Source organism: Mobula birostris, chromosome 19, assembly GCF_030028105.1.
Source record: "Mobula birostris isolate sMobBir1 chromosome 19, sMobBir1.hap1, whole genome shotgun sequence".
NCBI classification, from domain to species: Eukaryota; Metazoa; Chordata; class Chondrichthyes; order Myliobatiformes; family Myliobatidae; genus Mobula; species Mobula birostris.
In genome coordinates, this window is record NC_092388.1 from 60,233,443 (window position 1) to 60,257,083 (window position 23,641).

The 23,641-nt window shown below is 45.1% G+C and overlaps 1 protein-coding gene across 2 annotated transcripts in view; it reads left to right on the forward strand.

The window, feature by feature from the left end:
• The first annotated feature begins 884 nt into the window (after positions 1 to 884).
• The window catches only part of pxdc1b (PX domain containing 1b), a 67,731-nt gene continuing 44,974 nt past the window's right edge, over positions 885 to 23,641 (forward strand). Inside the window, exons 1-4 of one of the 2 annotated variants that reach the window (XM_072283717.1) lie at positions 885 to 1,734; positions 15,099 to 15,190; positions 16,034 to 16,151; positions 19,774 to 22,716. In XM_072283717.1, the coding sequence (XP_072139818.1) occupies positions 1,488 to 1,734; positions 15,099 to 15,190; positions 16,034 to 16,151; positions 19,774 to 19,907 (591 nt within the window). In that variant the 5' untranslated portion in view covers positions 885 to 1,487 and the 3' untranslated portion in view covers positions 19,908 to 22,716. Of the gene's footprint in view, positions 1,735 to 15,098; positions 15,191 to 16,033; positions 16,152 to 19,773; positions 22,717 to 23,641 lie in introns of those variants that run through there. The other variant, XM_072283716.1, reaches the window with a different exon arrangement.

Genomic DNA, 23,641 nt, shown 5'->3' on the forward strand with positions numbered 1-23,641 from the left:
CAGTTTAAAACGGGTGTTTGATCAATATAATAAGAATATGTGCAGATAATAGGAAGGATGTGTAGGCTTTAGAAAGGGAACAGAAGTTTACCAGGATTTTTCCTGGTCTAGAGGGCATATAAAAAAAGGTTGTACAAACTTGGTCTGTTTTCTCTTAAGTCTGGGAGGCCGAGGAGAGACCTGATAGAAGTTTACAAAACTATGAGAGATATAGGTAGGGCAGATAGAGTCTTTTCCCAGGGTAGAATTGTCAAATATTAGAAGACATATTTGCAGGTGAAAGACTGAATATGTAAAGGAGATTTACAACATTTTTAATATAGAGACCAGTACATGCCTTGAACTCACTGGAGGGGGAAGTGGTGGGTGTAGATTCCATAGCAAAGTTTAGGAGCCTTTAGACACATGAACAGATAGGGGATGAAGGGATTTAGTTTAATTTGGCCAGCACAGACATTGTGGGCCGAAGGGTTCGTTCTATAACAAACTGAACCTGCGAAGTTTGAATTCCGAATTCATCTAATGCCGGATTTCTGGAGCATCTACTTGTAACCTTTCCCAGTGTATAAATCGTGACTGAAGTTTGAAATCTTATCTTTCTCTCGGGACTATTTGAATTAAGTGCGTACCCCATGAGGAACCACACAAACAAGAGGCAAATCACTCCCACATCTCGCTGGATTCCTGGCAAAATGAATGGGAGCGGGTGGGAGTGGGTCAGAAGGCCAGAGGGTGGAGCCACAACAGACAGGCAATTTACTGAAGGGTTTTCTGGGACCGAGCGCCCAGCAGTGGATTGGATCTGAGGTGACATCACAGTGAGTGGGAGAGACATTCCTAGGAATGATGACAAGGATCCTGCGGAAGAGACCTCACGTCCCTGGAAGTACGTGTTAGAGGAAAAGTTGAAGCAGCTGAGACGGGACGTGGCTGGACGTTAGTAACCCCGACGGCAGCGGACTCTGTACTGGAGTAGCGGGAGGGAGAGAGACAGAGGGAGGGAGACAAGGAGGGGAAAAGGGAGAGAAAGTGTAGCGACGGAGGGGTGAGATAGACCGTCTGAGACAGAGGGAGAAAAGTATACAGATTTAAATGTTATAGAGAAAGGAAAGGGAGAGGTGTAAAGAAGAGGAGAGACGGGAAAGAAAGTAAAACAAATGTGAGAGAGGGAAGGGGATAGGAAGATACAGGGCGAGAGAGAGAGGGTGTGGAAGGTAAGGGGAGGAAGGGAGGGGGAAGAGAAAGAAAGTGAGGGTGTGAGGGAGAAAAGGGGACAGAAATTGTGCGATAGAGGAGTGTGACAGGGAGAGAAAGGCAGAGAAAGAGGGGTGAGAGAAACAGAAGGAGAGGAAGGAAAAGAGAGAGCTAGCGTGGGAGCGCAGCGCACTGCCGGCTGTTGCTGTGTTTTGGGGACGGTCGGTGGCCACAGGCGACGAGAGCCGGTGCCCCGGGAGCGGGCAGGATCCTGCGCCCATGTTGAGTCGAGCATGGCCTCGGCAGTGTTTGAGGGGACCTCGCTGGTGAACATGTTCGTGAGGGATTGCTGGGTGAACGGGGTGCGGAAGATCATCGTCAACCGGCGGGAGGAAGAGTTTTTCGAGATCAGGACCGAGTGGTCGGACAGGAACGTGCTGTACTTGCACCGGAGTTACCCTCAACTGGTGCGCGTCTTCCGCAGGCTGATGAGCGCCTTCCCCAAGGACCAGGGCGCCCTGTCCCGCTCTCTGCTCCAAGGTTTGGCTCTTTTGCAACTTGGCAAACTTGGCGCGTTAAAAGCTAACTGTGGGTGGTTAAAATGAAAAACACTAGAAACGCCTTCAACTTGGATAAATACCAACCATTTCACCGCATTTACCCACCCTCTGTTTCCGGAGACCGGGTTCTGTCCACCCGAAATGGAGGGGTGGGGGTCGCAGTTGTCCCTGGGCATGGGAAGGGGGAGTTGAGAGATTAAAAATTCCCTCTTGACCAGTGAAGGCGAAGGAAGAGTCCCCATCCCCTCGCTTTATTCCCTCCCCCCTCATCCCGCCCCACTCCCGCGTCCTCTTCCACTCTTTTCCACGCTCTCCCCTTTCCGACCCTCTCGCCCCCTCATCCCTCTCACTGCCCCCCCCAGCCCCACTCTCCGACGCTGCAACGTTGTGAAGCGGTCCCCTTGCTCGGTGCCCTCCCTGTACATTCCAGCTGGTGGGGAGGGGCGGTGAGCTCCGGCCGAGCGGTCTGATCGGGGGTCGGGCCGGTGCACATTCCATCACCGGCTGGATATGCCCAGGGGCCACATAGAAATCTGTCTAGGATCTCCAGACTAGTTAATGCAGCCACAACTAAATATATAATATATAATATCCTCCCTCTCCATATCAGATCTGAGTGTGGCTTGCTCTCCCCAACTCCGCTTCTGTGTGCCTGTTTCTCGGTCTCTCTCAGCTTTGTGCTTCCCTCTTGCCCCTCTCCCTGATTCTGCTTCTCATTGCTGCTGCCTTTTTCTCACGGTTTCCTTGTCTTTTCTAGTTTCCCTGCCATCCTGCCTCTCTGTCTCTGTTACTGCCTCTAGTCTTTACATCTCCCTTTCTCTGTATTTATTTCTATTCTTATTTCAAATTTTCTCTTTGTCTGGTCCTTTGCCTATTTTTTTCTTTTTCTCCATCCATCTCTTTCTGTATCTCCCTTTCCGTCTCTTTTCTCTCCTTTTTCTCTCTGGTCTCTCTGCCTATACCTTTCTTTTCCCCACTCTCTACCTCCCTCTATCTACATCATGCCTTCTTTATTGACTTTCACTTGGTCTCTCCCCTCTTTCTTTCTCTCTCCCTCCCACTCTCTTTTGATCTTCCTCTCTTATTTCTGTTTCCCAACTCCCCTCCCCTCCCCTCAATCTCCTTCTCCCTCTCCCTCTCTCTGTCCCTCTGCTGCATTTGGAGGGTGACTTTCACAACTCCGATTTTCCCTTTCACTTCTTTCTCGCTCACTGCTGCTGTAATTTGGGTTAGAATTACATTGGAATCTTTCATCTTTGAAAGCACTGTAGTGTGCTGTTGCATCACACCAGATAGTGTCTTAGAAACCTTGTGTGTGCTGTGCTGAAGTTGGTCCGGAGTAATTAAACTGTGATTTTCTGTACTGTACCTCTATTTACTGCCTCAAAATATCTCAAAGTTCTTTACAACTCATCCCAGAGAGGGGTGGCGTGGTAGCATAGTGGCTAGAACAACACTTTACAGTACCAACGAGCAGGGTTCAATTCCCACCGCTGCTGTAAGGCATTTGTATGTTTTCCCTGTCACCACCAGTTCATTGCAAATTGTCTTGTCCCACGATTAGGCTGGGGTTAAATCGCTGGGCAGTACAGCTCAATGAGCCAGGAGGTCCTACTCCGTGCTGTATCTCAACGAATAAAAAGAATAGATTTGCGAAAATAGGTAGTGGAATGGCATTGGATGTGAGAGCAGGCATCAGACTGATGAGCCATTTGGCTTTCTGTTGTAAGGAAATATGATTTAAAAATATTTTTGAAGAGTAACTTGAAACTGATTTGATGGAAGAGTCAGGAGCCAATATTTGAAAGTCTGCAGAGAGGACAGGGCGATTTCAGAATCAGAATCGAGTTTAATATCACTGACATATTGTCATGAAATTTGGTGTTTTGCAGCAGCAGTACATTGCAAAACATAATTAAAAAACTGTCAATTACAATAAGTATATATAAATAAATTAAATTCAATAAGTAATTGAAATGCCCTCTCTTTTAAAGTTTAAAAATAGTGAGGTAGTGTACAAGGGTTCAATGTCGACTCAGAAATCTGATGGCAGAGGGGAAGAAGCTGTTCCTGAATCATTGAGTGTGCATCTCAGGCTCCTGTACATCCTCCTTGATGGTAGTAATGAGAAGAGGGCATGTCCTAGATAATGCCATGTTTTAGAGTCATCACCTTTTGAAGATGTCCTTGATGCTGGGGAGGTTAGTGTCCATGATGGAGCTGGTTGAGTTTACAACTTTCTGGAGCTTTTACGATCCTGTGCAGTGGCGCCTTCATATCAGATAGTGATGCAACCTCTTAGAATGCTCCCCACAGTACATCTATTGAAATTTGTAAATGTCTTTGGTGACATACCAAGTCTCCTCAAACTCCTGAAGAAATGTAGCTGCTGTTGGGCCGCCTTTGTAATTGCATTAGTATGTTAGGCCCAAGAGAGATCCACAGAGATGCTGGCTCCCAGGAACTTGAAACCGCTCACCCTTTCCACGTGTGATTCCTCAATGAGGACTGGTGTGTTCCCTGACTTCCCTGTCCCGAAATCCACAGTCCAGTATGATGAATACAAGGTTGTTGTTGCAGTACCACATACCAGCTGATCTATTTTGCTCCTGTGCACCGCCTCATCACCATCTGAAATACTGTCAACAATAGTTATGTAATCAGCAGATTTATAATGGTATTTGAGCTATGCCTACCACACCATCATGAGTGTAGAGAGAGCAGAGAAGTGGGCTGACCAACCATCCTTGAGGTGTGCCTGTGTTGATAGTCAGCAAGGAGGAGACGTTACTTCCTATCCACACAGATTGTGATCTCCCAGTAAGGAAATCAAGGATCCAGTTGCAGAGGCCCAGGTTTCAGAGCTTGTTGATTGGAACTGAGGGTGTGATTGTGTTGAATGCTGAGCTGTAATCAATAAGTAGCAGCCTGACATGGGTATTCCTATTGTCCAGGTGATCCAAGACAGAGTAGAGAGCAAGTGAGATTGCATCCTATAGATCTATTGTGGAAATTTGCAGCTGGGTCCACGTCCTTGTTTAGGCAGGAGTTGATTCTAGCCATAACCCAAACTCTCAAATCTCTTCATCACCATAGATGTGAGTGCCACTGGCCAATAGTCGTTGAGGCAGCTCACCCTGCTCTTGGGCACTGGTATTGTTGTCACCTGCTAGAGCTGATGTGCTCCGATTCCATCTCTAACTTCAAATTGGAATTGGTTTTTTTTATTCTTAAAATAGCCTTGCATAGATCGTAACTGGACTTTTTGTATAGGTCTGGATCATCGCTCTTGAATGCCACAGTTCTAACCCTGAGCACACTACGAATTTCCTGGTTCATCCATGGCTTTGGTTTGGGTATGTCCGGTATGTTCTCGAAGGCCCAAACTCACCCACACAGGTATTGATTAAGTTGGTGACAACTGCAGTGTATTCATTCAGATTCAAAGATGAATCCCCGAATATTTTCCTGTTCACCAACTCAAAACAGTCCTGTAATCTCTCCTCTGCCTCCCTTGACCATACGTTCTTGGTCCTCACCACTGCCACTTTTGCAGTTCTAAGCTTAGGTTCAAGTTTATTATTATCACAGGCATGTGTGCATAGGGTATAAATGTCATGAAAATAATAATAATAAATACTTTATTGATCTCGAGTGGGAAATTCTTTTGATACAGCAGCAACTGTTCAAAACGCACTTAGCGGTGTGCAGACTTAACTAATAATAAAGTCCAGAATAATAATATACACAATAATAATTTACTAATGTGCAATACTGTGCAATAATAATGTATGAAATAATAAAACAGAGACTATTGTACTATGATTCTTGTGACAGCGGAGCTGAGTGAGTTTGTTTGGAAGGATGCTCTGCTGCTTATTCAGTAGGTCATGGAGAGGATGTGCCAGATTGTCCGTAATGGATAACAGTTTGTGTAGTGACCTTCTCTCCATCTCTAACTCAAGAGTCTGGGTTGTAGCCAAGGATGGATCCAGTCTTTTTGATGAGTTTATTTAGTTAGTTTTTTGCAGTAGCAGCACAGTACATCACAAACATCAACTAACATAAAAATAAATTTTAAAATTACACTTACATGTGTGCTAAAATAATCAATAAAATAAACATAATGACACATGCAAGATTCAGAGAGAGGAAAAGAAATATAGTCTGAGGTTTTCAGGTTGGTTCAAGAACCAGATGGCCGTGGGGAAGAAGATGTTGTTGAACGTTGAGTGTGGGTCATCAGGTTCCTGTATATCCTGCCCAATGGCAGCATTGAGACAAGGACATGGCCCAGATGGTTCGGGCTCCCTGATAATGGGTGTTACCTCCCCGAGACAAAACCTGTTCTAGATATCCTCAGTATACACAAATTCCGTTACACAACTGGTGTGCTTGGTGCTTCTGAGTTGGTATGTGTGAGGTTCTGTCTGAAAGAAGCTGAGGTCATTTTTCAGAAAAGTAGGAGCTCACACAAATAACTGAAGTGGGTCTGGCTTCCAGATGTTCTGAATGACCAGAGTGGGGACAGTTTGGCCCCTGTGGTACCTGGAGTGGACTAAGTGCCTGGGCAGTTACTTGGTATTTCCACCGGTTCCTGAATTCAACATATGCTCAAGTGAGGATGTACCCTTTCACCATCCCGGCAACATCCTACTCCCAACAGCTCTTCCCAGTAAACCAGCTCCACACCACAATACTTCTCCCCAACCAACTCCCTAATACTCTTCTGAATGCACGTCCTTAGCTGCATCGTGCCCTGCAGTTTGCCTGTGCTATCCCCAGTTCTCTAAGGCTACGTCCACACTAGACCGGATAAGTCCGTAACCAAAGCTTTTTCTGTTCATTTTGACCCTCCGTCCACACTGAAACGGTGTTTTCCTTCCCTGAAAACAGAGCTTTTCTAAAATGCTCTCCAGAGTGTTTAAATCTAAAAATGGCGGTTGGGCTTTGCAGTGTGTACGGGGTAACCGGAGGTTTTAAAAAAAACCTGTCATCCCTTTCATCGGTGAAGAGACTATGGCTGTAGGAAATGTTTCCAGGGTGACCCCTCTGTGGGAGTGGGGAAGATGTGGTGGGGCCACCCGGGGGTCTGTGCGTCCGTATGTGTAGCTATTGTAGTGGCTGTGAGGCTGGCATTGTGGCGGTGAAAAGTACTGGGTGGGGGGAGCCATCATATTCCTCATCATTGCAAATCCCTCTGCAACAAAGTTAGTCAGTTTATCAATGTTCGTCATCAGCCGGGTCATACTGTCCATGAACTCCCTGTCGGTTGCCTCCATACACTCCAGTATTTATTTTTTCAGTTTTAAGTCCTCCTGCGCAAGAGCCAACAGCTGTCTGTCGTTTTGCAATTCCATTTTAAGTTTTTCTAGTCTGTAACTTGTCAAACACACACCAAGTATACCGTTTCCTCTTCGCTTGTTTTCTGTAGATGTGTCCTGTGCATGCCCAGTAGGAGGAGATTCGCTCAAATACCCGTTTTAATGTGGATGGAGGTATTTTCAAAAACGCCTGGTGTGGACGCCTATCGTTTTTACGCAAAACCAGTGTTTTCAAAATTATCCAGTCCAGTGTGGACGTAGCCTCATACAGAACTTTTTGATCACTTTCTACCCCATTAAAGGGAATTGATCTGTTTCTAAAGTCCAGTTTATTGTCATATACACAAGTACATAGATGCACGGATGCAGTGAAAGACTTGCTGGCAGCACTATCACAGGCACATAGCATCATATAAATAGCATTCACAAGATAAACATGCATTAAACACAATTAGAACACAAAAAAGAATTAGTGCAAAGAGATCTAAACTAATCTACAGTGATGAGGATTGCCCTAAAGGGAAGTAGCTGTAGCTGTTCTTGAACCTGGCCATATGGGACCAGACATTACAGACCTCCTGCCCAGGGGTAGCTGCAGGTAGTTGGCCTGGCGTGGATGGTTGCTCAAGGAGGACGAGCAACACCTTGTATTCTGTCTGCACCCTCAACCTGATGGCATGAATATCGATCCCTCCTTCCGGTAAACAAATTCCTGCCCTGCTTCCTCTATTCCCCACTGTGACTTTTTACCTCTTCTCACCTGCCTATTACTTCTCCCTGGGTTCCCTCCTCTTTCCCTTTCTCCTATGGTCCACTCTCCTCTCCTATCAGATTCTTTCTTCTGCAGTCCTTGACCTTTGCCACCCACCTGGCTCCACCTATCACCTCCCAGCTAGCCTCCTTCCCCTCTCCCCCTCATTTTTATTCTGGCATCTTCCCCCTTCCTTCTCAGTCCTGAAGAAGGGTCTTGGTCTGAAATGCTGACTGTTTATTCATTTCCGTAGATGCTGCCTGACCTGCTGAGTTCCTTCAGCATTTTGTGTGTGCTGGTTTAATGTTGTTGCCTTCTTGAAGCAGCCCCCAGTGGAACCTGGGAAGGCTCCTGGCCATCTGTTGTGTGGATTTTGGCCAATTTCAATTTGATAGTGATGTTGAAACTTCTGAGTCAGATGATAGAAGCATTTAGGAGCTTTTGTCTCAGCAAGGGAACCTGATAGGGTGAAAATCCAATCAATTCTGGGAGCTATTTGATCTAAGTAATTGGTTCCAGTATTCTCCTGTATCAGTGAGCAGTTTTTAATTTAGGAAGGTATTCATTGCTAACCCAATACAAGGCAATTCATAAAAGATTGAGGTAAACTTGTGGATAATTAATAACCCACAACTTTTAGAAAAGCCTAAAGGGCAAATGTTCCACTGGTTGAGCTTGCCCCATAAACTGGCCTAATGTGTTTTTAACTCTCCTCCCTTCCTGATCGCTTAATTGCATCGGCTGTGTAAACCTTTGATTCTCTGTCCAAATGAACACACTTCAGCTCTAGAGCCTTGGCCCTGGATGCTGAACGCTGCAATTAAACTGATCTTATCTTCATCCCCATTGTTCCACCCTTCCCCACTGTTAGCCAGGGCCAGTGGTGGAGCCGTGCCCTCCTTGCCCTGACCCTGCGCTCAGGGCGCCACGAAGCTGAATTCCCCGAGCTCTGTAACTTATTTCTGTGTAGTCTTCTGTCTGCTGAACTGGTTACATTGGTGACATCCCTTGGCTGCATTACATTACATTGGTTCATATTGGACCACACTGTCGTCATCAATCTCTGGAGCGGATCTCACCAACAAAGGTCAAACATGGGGCTTTTCTACCTCAAACGACTCAATCACTTAACAAGATAAACTTTATTAAACTTTGCAGGGTGCCAGTTCATCCCCTCATTCTGCAGTCCAGGGTTGAGTTAAATAGCTAGGAGGACCCAAATGTTTGGCAGAACAACACACTCAGAACTTGCTTTAAGTGTCCATATTCAGAAACCTTTCCTCAGGAATAGAGGTGTGAGAAGTTTGGAACAAGAACCACAGGATAATTTGGTGTGAAAGTGAGTGTGCATTGGGAAAAGGAATGTGCCTGCAGTTCTGCTGCCCACAGTTCTTCCCATGTTGGTTCTACCTAACAGTTATTTTTCCGCAGACCATTGCTCACTTGCCCTGTGTACCTGGGGCATCACTCACTCACGTCTGGAAGGAAACGTCTGCCTCAAGCAATACCAGTCCTAATTGTCCCCGGGCAACAATAGGATTGCATAGGAAGGTACGATAAGGTCTTTTAAAGAGACTACTGGATAGGTACATGGAGCTCATAAAAATAGAGGGCTATGGGTAACCCTAGGTAATTTCTAAAGTAAGTACATGTTCGGCACAGCATTGTGGGCCGAAGGGCCTCTATTGTGTTGTAGGTTTTCTATGTACCTTCACCTTACCAGGCCTGGAGCCATAGGCTGCGGGTATTTGTAGCCTTTTGGTGATTGATACAGTTCACCCTTCCCAGTACAGCAGCCACCAACCATGACAAGACCATTCGGTAACAAGTACACCAGCCTGATCCATGTGAGGAAGGGCTAGAGTTCAAGGTCAGAGGGTGACCTGGTGGGAAAAGTGCAGGACTGAAACTTCACCTCATTTCACAGGGAGTACTGCTGTAGGAGTGGCAGTGAACAGTGGGATCTGTAGTGTAACAGGAAAATGGCACAGGAGGGAAAGAAGGCAGAACACAATGCAGGGGGCAAGGAGGAAGGCACAGGACAAAGTGCACAGGGAATGAATGGTGGGGAGGGAGAGGAAAGCTGAGGAAATAGTTGATTAAACCAGATATCGCTGGAAACACTCAGGTGGCATCTGGAGAGAGAAACAGAGTTCATTTTCAGTGTGATATTTCATTAGAACTGGGAAGAATTAGAGATAAATTAAGAGATGCAACAGGTTTTAAGATGCAGAGAAGGATGGGGGTGTTGTTAGAGTGGGTGAGGACGGGAGAGCAGAACAAAAGCAGCAGAAACTAAAATGTACTCATCAAGCATTCTGACAGACTGTGTCACTTTCCTGGGGTGCGGTGGGGGGGGGTGCGGTGGGGGGGTAGAGAGTTGCTACTGCACAGGACCAAAAGAAGCTACAGAAAGTTGTAATATTAGTCAGCTCCATCTTGGGTACTAGCCTCTGACATACACGAGACATCTTCAAGGAGCAGTGCCTCAGAAAGGCGATGTCATCACACCCAGGGCATGCCCTCTTCTCATTGTTAGCATCAGGAAGGAAGTATAAAAGTTGAGGTGAAGGCACACAGTCAGCGATTCAGGAACAGCTTTTTCCCCTCTGCCATCCGATTCCTAAATTGACATTGAACCTGTGAAAACTACCTCATTTTTAAAAAATATCTATTATTGTTTTTGCACGATTTTAATCTATTCAATATACTGTAATTTATTTATTTATTTCTGTATTTACCATTATACTGCTGCTGCTAAGTTAACAAATTTCACAACATATGCTGTTAAAAATAAACCTGATTCTGATTCAAAGCCAGAAGCCATTTAGATAATCACAAGACAATTCTGGTTTGATCCTGAGATTACTAAATTTGAGATTTCCTTTTTGCCAGGAACCTCCTCAAACAATAAATGCTCTGGAATGTTAATCCAGAGTTACAACCAATTAACTGTTTAATTTATTCTGGTTATTATATTCCAAAATTCTATAGATTCTAGTTTGGTTCCTGCAGGTTAGAGGTAACAAATGCCAAGAAAGGAGGGAGAGTGAAAGTGTTGGAAAACAACTGCTGGAAATGCAGTAAATATTCAGTCGGTCAGGCTGCATCTGTAGGAAGTTAAATAGAGGTAATGTTTCTGGTTGGAGACCTTTTGTCAGTGGAAAATGTGGAACTGGTGCCATATTTTATAGTAAATAATGTGATATCAAGACACTTAAAAGACTGAGCAGAGTTAACATGAATTTACGAGTGGGAAGTCATGGAGTATGTAATACTTTGGAGATACACCTACTAGAATAGATGAGAACAGTGCATATACAGTATGTTGTATTTGAATTTTCAGAAGCCTTTTGATAAGGAGGTTGATATCAAGGTAAAGGTAAATAGAATTGAGCATAATAATATACTATCATAGATTGAGAGTTGATAAACAGAAAACAAAGTCTGGGTTACGTTTAATTTTCTCTTGTGAATGCTGCTTATATAATAGGTACATTACGTTGTGGCAAGTAAGTTTTTATTGCAACTGTGCATGCATGTAGTTGTACACATGACAATGAACTGCATGCATGTAGTTGTACACATGACAATGAACTGCATGCATGTAGTTGTACACATGACAACAAACTCAACTTTGACTACATCACCTTGAAGCCATTTGGCATTCTCCTCACAACCCCATTCCCATTTTCAATTTGTGGAGAGATTACACTGGCCAAATCAGTGATTTTGATTGTGAATAATTGGCCTCAGCCTGAAACGTTAACCATGCTTACCTCTCCCCAGATTCTGCCTAATCTGGCATTTACTGTCTTTATTCCAAATTTCAAGTAATCAGTTTCAGATGCAGGCTGAGAAAACGAGAACTAGCAATCAAAGACTCAAAATAAAGGGCTGGTTGTTTGGGACTGAAATTTTGTCACTTTGGAACTCTTTACCACAGAGAGCTGTGGAGGCCAGTCACTGATGGCATTCAAATCAGAGATCAATTGATTTCCCAATATTAGAGGAGTTGAGGTATTTAGGATAGGAGGAGGAAGATTGGTCATGATCTTGTTAAATGGTGGAATAGGGCTGATGCGCTAAATGTCCTCTTCCTGCATCTATTTCTGAAGCCTTTGGATACAAGAGACTGAATCATAACACAAACTATCCCATGATATCCTCTCTATTGACAACAACACACAGAAAATGCTGGAGGAACTCAGCAGGTCAGACAGCATGTGTGTAAATGAATAAACAGCTGATGTTCAGGACAAGACTCTTCTTCTGAGTCGGAAGATGTCAGAATAAAAAGCTGGGGGAGGGAAAGGAGGCTAGCTGGAAGGTGATAGGTGAAGTCAGGTGGGTGGGAAAGGTCAAGGGCTTGAGAGGGAAGAATCTGATAGGAGAGGGGTGTGGATCATAGGAGAAAGGGAAGGAGGAGGGGATGGGGGGGCAATGTGATAGGCAGATGAGGAGGTAAGAGTGGGGAATAGAGGAAGTGAAGAGGCTCCCTACCCCAATAGGGGTGAGCTTGGCCTGGTAGAGGTGTCAGTTGAGTGAGCAGTCCTGACTGTTGGGGCAGAAGGGTGTGTGGGCTCGTGCACGGAGTCCAGAGCCACTGACAGGATTATGCAGCAAGGCCTGGAGATTCAGAGCCAGAATGGGCTCGTGCACGGCGATATAGGCATGCGTGGGCTCGTGCACGGCGATATAGGCACGCGTGGGCTCGTGCACGGCGATATAGGCACGCGTGGACTCGTGCATGGCGAATCAGGCATGCGTGGGCTTGTGCACAGGGTTACAGTGGAGCCCGTGGGCTCAGGCACATAGACAAGGACTGTCATTGAGGTAACAGGCTTTAGGGCAAGCTGAGGTTTGCAGAAGGTTGGAGAGGTGAGCAAGGGTCAGGAATGCAAACACCAAAAGCTCCAGATACAGGTGAACTGAGGCAGGGCAAGGGCATCTGACCCCATCCCCGGCCCATAGCTTCCGGTCAGACGTAACCTATCAACGAGTAATTGTAAGCAACGGATAGATTAAAGGGATCAGAGAGATGGTGGTTCTGAATTTGGTGCCATCAGTGGACAGGTGAACCTGAGACTGTCACGACAGCTGGTGTCTTAGACCGGAGAGTCCCAAGGGTGGTGGAATCAAGGCAAGTGGAGTTTATTGTCACGTGCATAGGTATGGTGAGGTACGGGTACAATGAAAAACTTGCAACAGCTTCAGAACCACAGGTATAAACAGGGTGAACATAGATTGATAAATTGGTTTATTTTTGTCATGTACAGTTTACAGTGAAAAACTTGTCAGGAAAATTATTCATACAGATTAATTCATTATACGGAGCATTGAGGCAGTACAAGCTAAAACAATACCAGATTGCAGAATATGGAGCTACTGTGCAGTGCAGATAGACAAGAAGGTGCAAGGTCGCAACCAGGTAGATTGTGAGGTCAAGGAGCCATTTGTTAGTCTCCTAACAGCAGGATAGAAGCTGTCCTTCAGCCTGATGCTATGTGCTTCTGTCTTTACCTGGTGGTGGAGGGGGGGAGGCATTGTCCGGGAAGGGGAGGGTTTTTGATTATGCTGGCTGCTTTACAGAGGCAGTGAGAAATGTAGAGGGGAAGTTTGCTTCTGTGATATGCTGTGTTGTCAGCACCTCTCTGCATTTCTTGCAGTCGTAGGCAGAGGAAATGCCATGCCAAGCCATGGTGTCCGGGTAGAATCTTTTCTGTGGTGTATCAGTTTTAAAAATTGGTGAGCGTCGATGGGGACATGCCCAACTCCCTTAGCCTCCTGAGGATGTGGAAGTGCTGGGGAACTTTCTTGGCAGTGACATCAGAGGGTGGATCATGATGGTGATGTTCACTCCTAGGAACTTGTAACTCTGAACTCCCTCGACCTCAGCACTGTTGATGCAAATGTGTACTACCTTTCTTCCTGAAGTCAGTGACCAGCTGTTTTGTTTGCTGAAATTGAGGGAAAGGTTGTTGTCATGACACCATGTACTCCAACCCATCACTATTTGTAATATGGCCAACTATGGTGTAATCATTTGCAAACTTGTAAATAGAGTTAGAGCAAAAACTGGCCATGTAGTCATGAGTGTACACAGAATAGACTAAGGGTTCAGGATGCATGCAGCCTTTTGAAGATAATCATGGTGGTGTTGTTGCTTATCCTTACTGCATGTTGGTCAGAATCCAGGTGCAAAGGTAGTATTGAGCCCCGGTCTCCGAGTTTGGTGATGAGTTTGCTTGGAATTATTGTATAAAAGGTGTAACTGTAGTCAATAAACAATAGTGTAACATGGGTGCCTTTACTGTCCAGATGCTCCAGAGATCAGTGTAGGGCCAAGGAGATCATAGCCTTGTTTTGGCAGTAGGCAAATTGCAGGGGGTCGTGGCTGTCTAGAAGGCTGGTGTTAAGGTGTGCCGGGACCAATCTCGCAAAGCATCCCATAAGAGTATACAAGACAGTGAAGAGTGGGGAGAGGACTGTGCCTTGAGGTGATTAGTCATTGACATGGGCTTGAGCAGATGTACCCACCTCCCTACTCAATTACTGTATGGTTTTGCCGCAACCAGATTGCTAGGAATGGAACCAGTCAAAATTAATAAAGACTTTGGAATCAAAGTTCATGAAGTGGAAAATGTCCAGGGACCCTTCCTCATTCTTACTGTAACCTTCAGCTAGAGGATAATAAAGTCACAGAAGTGAGCTCTATCACACAGAAAGAATGCAGGAAACAATAACCTATGTTTATGGAGTGAGAGGTCATTGAAGGGAAGGGCTGAGAAATGTGTTGATGGAATTTATCAACAGCCAGGGCTGCACTGTGGCACCCGTGCTAAAGCTGCTGCCTCCCAGCTCCAGCGGCCTGGTTCATTTCTGACCTTGGGCAATATATGTGTGCAATTTACATATTCTCCCTGTGGTAATGTGGGTTTCTTCATGGGTCCTAAAGACAGCAATTGTCATTTGCTCCTGCTGTGTGGTATGGTGGTAACATCTGGAAGGAATTGCTGGGAGTAAGAGGGGAAAATAAAATGAGGTTAGTTTTATAGGCAGTTGATTGGCAGACACGGTGGGCCAATAGACCTGTTTCAATATTGCATCACTCTAAGGACTTAAGTCTGAAGCATGTAATTACATCTCGATTCCAAACTTTCTACTTGAGGTTGTTGATAACCTGTTGGATGAACCAGGGGCTAAGCTAAGCTAGCATCTACTACCAGGTGGTTTGATCATTTTTATGTTCCCACTGCCTTTTTCTAGGATTAGTTGCCGTGAAAGAAGCTGCTGACATAGAAACAAGGTTGAATGAAATCGAGAAGGTCCTGAAGATTATAATTAACTTGCCCTGCAAAGTAAGTATCACTATATGTTGACTGCTGACGCTGACTGTGGTGTAAATGAAAGTCCTGAATGTTGATTCGTGCTTTCCAAACGCTCCGACATTTTCGCAGTTGAATGCACGGCTAAAGGGCTTGAGTGGAGGGTTTTGGATACCTGGATCACTGGGATCTTTTCAGGATGGATGGCACCAATTCAAGCCTTGTGCATGTCTCATGTAATTCCCATATCTCTTCTCCGCATTCTACTCCTGGACAGAGCAACAACAGAGCTGCCCAGTTCCTAAACTTCCACATGGATCATCCTTTTAATGTTTCTCCAGCTCCCAGAAGATTCCCATCACCTGACACGTATTCCCCTCCCCTTGAACAATTCAAAAGGGTTGCTCCCTTGTTCACTCTTCGTCTACAGCAATGACACTATATTGAAGCACACACTCTTACACAACTGCAGAAGGTGCAACCCGTTCTCTTCCCACCATCCAGGGCCTGCAGCTATCTTTCCAAGTGAAGCACTCTTTCCAATCTCGTATCCTGCAATCAGAGTTCACAATGCAGTCTCCTCTACACTGGAGAAGCTAAATGAAGGTTCAGACTCCTTTGTAGATACTGAGGTGTTGAAGACAAAACCTTTTCTGAATGACCACAGCCCATTCAGAAAGGAAATCCTCCATTATAACCCAGTCTGCATTACCTGTAACTCCAAACCCACAGCATGGCGTACCACTTATTAGCTGCCCCGGAGGAGACTGAGGAAACCAATTGGTCTATGGTCAATAAATGTCCCAGTCACTTTCAGTAACATTCCACAAATAAATGAATGCATACTGTTAGTCATTTCAACAAACTTGTTTTCAGTATTCCAGGTCAGAGGTTGTCCTCACCTTCTTTGAGAGATCGTCCATAGACCAAGTATTAAAAAATGATAATGTCCAAAAGGTTCAGATGACCTTCCAAAGTCCAGTGAAAGTATCAGGTGAGTGCACAGACTATTTGATCGATACTTGTTCATTCACAGGCATAACACCGATGGCTGGGAAATTCTCACATAGCCTGTGGGGGGCTGGCAGCTCAGTCTACAATGGACTTCCAGTCAATAATCCACTTTTGATTTTGTGTTCATACAAAAGTTAGGTACACTCCTGGATATAAAGGCAGTGAGTAACGTTGAGGTAACAGATCAATCATGGTATTGTATTGGTCTTTGTAGGGGTTGCAGAGGAATTAGATTGATTTTATTTTCATATATTATTTCCATCTTTTCCTATGGCACAGAGGAAGCCTTCTAGCCTGCCAGTTCTGTACCTCACAGAGCAATCCAGCCCTGACCTGTGCCTTATGTGGCAATGAATGCTCCCTGATATTCCCTCACCTGCTTACGCACCAGGGGCAATTTACAGTAACCAATTAACCTACATTAGTTTATGATGTGAGGGGGAAATCCGAGCACCTGGGAGAAACCCACATGGTCACAGGGAGAACATGCAAACTTCAGCACCTGGGGTCGGGATCGAACCTGGGTCTCAGGAGCTGTCAGGCAGTAGCACTGCCTTGAATGCCAATATGTAGAAAGTGCTGAACAGTGGGTTAGGTCTGTGGGCCAATCACAGGATTACAGCATTGGCTCTTGTGCCTTGCTAAGTTGTTAATAAGTCTTTGCCCTTCACTTGACGTTCTGGTAATAGACTCCTTTATTGCTGAAATAACTTAAAACACCACCCCTGCGCTCCTTTTATAGTTGTGTTTTTGCTTGCTCCGTATAGTCTGCTCTACAAATACTGTGCACAATTTCAGTCACCCTGTTTCAGGAAAGGCATCATTAAGCTGGAAACGGTGCAAATAATATTGACAAGAATATTGCCAGGACTCGAGGGCCTGATTTACAGGGAGAAGTTGGGCAGACTAGAACTTTATTCCTCGGAGTACAGGAGGTTGAGGGCAATCAAATATTTTCATCTCAAATATTTTTATGTTGTTTGCTAAACTATTTCCTCCTCCCTGTGTTGCCAGTAATTCCTTAGCCAGAACGTCCTTTCCTATTGGCATGAACCCTCCCGTGCACTGTTGGTGTCTCTCCCTCATAGAATCATGCACCACTTCCTGACAGGAGTTTTTAAGATTATGAGAGGCAGAGATAGAGTAGACAGCCAGTATCCTTTCCCCAGGGGTGAAATATCTAATACGAGACAGCATTCATTAGGATGAGGGGGGAGATCAAAGGAGAGATTTGGAGCAGGTTTTATACAGAATGTGGTGGGAGTCTGGAGTGTGCTGCCAGGAGGCAGTGTTGGAGACGGAATCGCGGATAGAGGCATTTAAGAGGCTTTTAGATAGGCACCTGAATGTGCAGAGAATGGAGGAATATAGACCGTATGCTGGGCGAAGGAATAGTTTAATTAGTTCATCACATTAGGTCCATTCCCGTGCTGCGCTGTTCTGTGTTCTATGTTCTAAATGGGTCCTTTCAGCCCACATCATCCAGACCAGGAGGAAGCCTGTTTACTTCAATCCCATTTGTCCACATTGAGCCAAATCCCTTAAACCTTCTCCATCCAACCACCCGTCCAAATGCATCTGAAGCAATGTCATTGTATTTGCCTTTACAACCTCCTCTGGCAGGAAATATTTGCTGCTGTCTGTGTAGGGCTTCTTTAATTCTCAACTTCAACTACATCCTTTAGTTCTAGTTCTAGATGAGTTGTAGACTTCCCTGCTCTGGGAAAAAGTTTCTGACTGTCTCCCATCTGAGGCCTCCGTCAGACAGGGTTGACCATGGATGTACACCCTAGCTGTCTGGATAATCAAGCCTGGGCAGAACAATGTAGCAAGCTCCCCATCTCCATGCAGCTGATGAACCCAAGGGAATGGCACCAGTAGCAATGCAGGAGTTGCCAGTCAGCATTGAACTCAACATAGAACTGCCTTGGGGATCCCAGCTCCAGATTTTTCCCTCAGCATTTGCACCCAAAGCTATGAGTGGGTATAGCTGCAGAGGTTTAAAATCAGAGTTTTTCTTCTCCTAGATGAGCTGCCAACCACAGCTAATGAGCCCCATCGGCAACCTGCCTTTGTCCGTTCTCCTGTCAATAAAAATGGTTCCACCAGGCTTAGTAGCTAAGCCACACGTTAAGGCCAGAAGCTGGACTTGGTTTTCAGAGGCTATTGGAAGCATTTAATAGTACTGGGAGCTTGTCTCAATTACCACCCCCGGCTATAACAACCTCTCTCCTATCTATGTCCCTCATAATTTTATAAACCCCTATAACATCACTCCACAGCCTCCTACAATTCAGTGAGAATTAACCCAAATACCTTTTATAATTACAGCCCTTCATTCTACGCAACATGCTGGTGAACCTATTGTGCACTTTCTGTATGGCTACCACTTTCTTTCTGTCGTGTGGCAACCAGAATGATACGTAGTACGTAGGTGCGCATGTCTTTCACAGATCCAACGTGATGTCCTTACTCTTGTACTCAATACCTCTTCTTATAAAAGCAAGCATACCCTTTCCAGCTGTGTCACCACTTTCAGGGAGATATGAATTTGCACCCTGTTGTTTCTCTACATCAACTCTACTAAGATGTCTGCCACCTACTCTCTGTCCTACTCAAACCTGACCTCACAAAGTGCATTACCTCACAGCTGTCTGGATTAAAACCCATCTGCCACTGCTCCACCCAACTTTCTATGTCCCATCATATCCTTAGACAACCTTTGCTATCAACAATTCCAATTTTTGTGTCATGTGCAGACTTACTAATCATACTCCTACGTTCTCATCCAAGTCAATTATATATGTATAGTACAATCAACAACAATCCCAGCACAACTGAAAGGACATTGCTTCCCCCTCTAGCCGCTCCCAATCTACCTCTCCTAGGTTCTGCCATATACTATGGAAATCCACTCTGCACTTCCCAGGGTGAGACCAGGTCACATTCAAAAAGCAAGCTGTGAGAGGAACTCAGCAGGTCGAACAGATTCCATGGGTGGTCAATGTTTGTGGCCCAGATTCCGTATCTTGCTGAGTTGCTCCAGCAGTTTATTTTTGCTCCAGATTCCAGCATCTGCAATATCTTGTTACCTACCTGAGTTAGACTAATATGCAAACTCCTGCACACCGTGTAAAATGTGGTAATGTTGAAGGAACTTATTCATTTCGGACACAAAATCTTTTAGGAGCTGGATATATTGAGCATCAGACATGGATTGCTGGAGGTCTGATGGAGGGTCTTGGCTCGAAACGTTGACTGCTCATTTCCCCTGTCGATCCCGTCTAAACTGCTGAGTTCCTCCAGCATTTTGTGTGTGCTGCTATGGCATTTATTTTTGTGGATATTCTCCAGGCTCATTATCCTGTTCCCAGGACTGAGGACCTGGTTTGGCTGCTGGATGTGGGTGTTTGCAACATTCTTACACATCTAGGTTTACTCCAGAGTTCCTAAAAACACACAGCCACATTAAACACCAACAACCTGCTGGGGTGGTGGGGGGGGGGGTGGCATCTGTGAGCATTGGCACCAGAACTTAGTTGGCCTTAAGAGAATAGTCCTCACAAGTCCAGCTGTGTAAATGTCAAATTGTTTCCTTTTAGAATTGGTGTGTGGGGTACAGAATAAAACCCCCCCTTCCCCTGGGTTGTTCGGACACCAGAAAAGGAAACCTGGAGGAGTGTCACATGAAAAGCCTTCCCGTGCACCATTCCGATTTGAGGATACACGCGAGTGAACTTGTGGATCTGTTCAAAGGCCGTTTATATAATCAGGGCTATAGCAGATCATCGTAAATGTGGTTAACAGATGGAGTATAGCTTTATTTTTGACATTTTAGGTACTTGTGCTCAAGACGTGGGACTGATTTGCGTGCAAAGTGATAGGTCTTGGTGCTCATTCGTGACATAGAGGACAGAAAAGAAGGAAGCTTGCTGATCCTTGTGTCTTTTCTGCAAAGGCACCCGGATGGGGAGGGAGACTGGCCAGCGGTAGTGGGAATTTATTACTAGCTCTTGGCTGCCACCTGCTGGACTGACAGCAAGAGTGTCCAACACAGTATTGCTTCAGAGGAAAAAAAAGTCATACATAGAGCCTGAAACAGGTGGGACCTCCGACTGTGTTGCCCAGCCAGCTGGTCCATCTGCCTGTGTTCGGCTCATTGCCCTCTAAACCTTGGCTGTCCATGTACTTATCTAAGAGGTTTTTAAATGTTGCTAATGTGCCCACTTTACTTTTTATTTCTGACAGCTCAGTCCAAAAACCCACTACCCTTTGCATGAAGAAACTGCCACCAATGTCTCTTTTAAATTATCTATCTCCGATCTTAAAACTATATCCCCTTGTGTTTAGCATCCCTCCCTGGAGAATGTAAAACTGCTTTCACCTTGTCTATTCCCCTTATGATCTTATTATTCCTCTACCATGTCACCCTTGATGTAGCCAAGGGGTGGAAAGATTCAACAAAATGCTCAGCATTTCTATTGACACTGACCCAATGGTGCAAAGCAAGCTGTGGCTTGTGGGAGGGAGGAGATTAAAGTTAGTTTATTGTTGTCACAGGCAAACACACACACAGGGTAAATGCCAATGAAAAAATATTTTTGCAGCAGCAGCAGAACAGTACATTACAAAATTAGGACAAGTGCATAAATTAACATAAGTTAACATAAATTATGCATTACTTGCTCATGTACAAAGTAAGCGATAAAATAAATCTAGCAACACTAGTGCAAGATTGTGAGAGAACAAACATATTTAAAAGGGGTCTGAGAGGTAAATTCTTAACACAGGGACTGTTGATATCTGGAACTTCCTGCCCAGAGGAGGTGGTAGAATCAATCACTATATTTAAAAGATATTTACACAAGTAATAAAGAGGCAAGCAGGAGAAAGTAAATGGGCTGGTTGGGTGATGTTACAACAACAGCCTTACACTCCATGTCAACGCGATTAAGGAATTGACTGTAGGCGTCAGGAAGGGGAAGGCGGGACAGTGATCTTCATTGAGGGGTTCAGGGATAGAAAGGGTGAGCAGCTTCCAATTCCTCAGCATCAACATCTCCAGATCTATCCTGGGCCCAGCATATTGATGCAATCATGAAGAAGGCATGGGGAGTTTGAAGAGAATTGGTATGTCACCAAAGATTCTGGCAAATTGCTGCAGATGTACTATGGAGAGTATTCTGACTGGTTGAATCATTGCCTGGTCTGGACACTCCAATGCAAAGGATTGCAAAAGGCTGCAGAGGATGTTTGACTCAGCCAGCTGCACCAGGGCCATAAGCCTCTCCACCATCAAGGACGTCTTCAACTCCACCACGGCCATAAGCCTCTCCACCATCGAGGACATCTTCAAAAGGCTGTACCTCACCTCCCAGGCCATGTCATCTCCTCATTACTACCAGTAGGGATGAGGTACAGGAGCCTGAAGGCCCACAACTATAGCATCTTCCCTCTGCTATCAGATTTCTGAATGGTCCATGAACTTGTGAGCACTATCCTGTTATTCCTTTCTCTTTGCACTATTTATTTTAGTCGCTTATACTAGTTTTTGCACCTTGCATTGTATTGCTGCTGAAAAACAACAAATTTCATGTCCTGTAAGAGTGTTAATAAGCCAGACTGAGATTCTGAGGAGGCACCTTTGTGTGTAATGTCTATGGTCTAAATCAGAGAGTTCAATTCCTAATCTAACGATTGGGAGAACAGAAACTCCAGGCTGAAACTGCTGGGCAGTGATGAGGGTCTTTTAGATGAGACCCTAGGCTGAGGCTCCTTCTTCTGTCAGGTGGATATTTATGTTTGTTTATTTATTATTGTCATTTCTAAGTCTTGCACTGTATTGCCGGCACAAAACAACAGACTTCATGACATGTGTCAGTGATAAATTAAGCAGGACTCTAATTCTGATTTTAAGGAGGAAAGGCATAGAGGATATGATCCTACTATGGGCAAGTGGGATCAGTGCAGATGGCCTGGAGGGTAAGCATGAATATGGTGGGCTGAAGAGGCTGCTTCTGTGCTGTCTGGCTGTATGACATCACTTCTACTTGTTTTCCCTTTTGCTTTATACCTGTGACCTTGACCTTTCCATTAACCTGAACACTTCTCACAGTCCACTCTACCCTGATCCCTCAATCATCTTACACACCTTTAACAAATTGCTCCTCAGTCTTCCCTTGAGAAAACAGCAGCAATTTCTATAATCTCTCCTTGTAAAGGTAGTCCTCCATTCCAGGAACCATTCTTGGAAACGTCCTCTGAATCTGTGCTAATACTTTCACGTTTACTGTAATGGGGTGAGCAGAGTTTAATACAGTACTCCATATGAAACCAGATCCATGTTCAATGGAGGTTCAGCAAGAGCTCACTGGTTTTGTTCTCTGTGCCTCTGTAGATTAAGTCCAGAACTGTCTATATATCATTAGCCACGTTTTTAAAATTACCTCAATGGTTTCAACGTAATGTGCGCACACATTCCCATCTCCTTTGTTCCTGCACTTTCTACAATATCCAAAGTTCAAAATAAATTTATTATCAAAGTAGACCTTGAGATTCATTTTCTTACAATAAACTGTGCAAATACAAAAAGAAAAGAAAGTTAGCATAAATATCAAGAAGATGAGTTGAAGAGTCCTTGAAAGTGAGTTGTGGGAACAGTGCAGTGTTGGGGTGAGCGAGGTTGAAGAGCCTGATGGCTGAGGGGTAATAACCGTTCCTGACAGATGGGGCTTGGCAGCTCCTCTAGGAGAAGGAAAACTCTGATTTCAAACCCCCGCTGCCTTGCAGCTATACCCACTCATGGGGAAGACTTTGGGAGTAAACCCCGAGGGAAAAATCTGGAGCTGGAATCCCCAAGGCAGTCCGACTGGCAGCTCCAGCGACTCTGCTGGTACTAAACTGTATCAATCTCTGCCGTTCCTTTGGGTTCATCAGTTGCGTGGAGAGGGGGAGCTTGCTACATGGGCAACAGCTTGTTCTCCATATCGTACTGTCCATGCTTGCATATCTAGACAGCTAGGATGCAATATTCATGGTCAATTCTGACTAACGGGAGCCTCGGACTCAGAAGCTGGTGCTGTAAGTCATGAGGATGCTGTTCATCCTCCCTGATGGCAGCAGCGAGAAGAGAGCATGGTCTGTATGGTGGGGGTCCTTGATTCTGGATGCTGCTTTCCTGTGACAGTGCTCCTTGTAGGTGTTCACAATGGCTTTACCCATGATGTACTGGGTATCTACAGCTTTTTTGTTCAAGGGCATTGGTGTTTCTGTCATATGTGGGGGCGCTGGGAGTGGACCCAAATGCAAGACACAGACACTGAAGTACTAGGAACAGGACAAGGACTCAGACTAGGAGCTGGGACAGGAACACAGAGTTGGGCTAGGACTTGGCTAGGAAAGCGGGACCTGGACTCCAAGCCAGAGACTGGACAGGGACCCGGAACCTGGGTCTTGACTGGGGCTTAGACC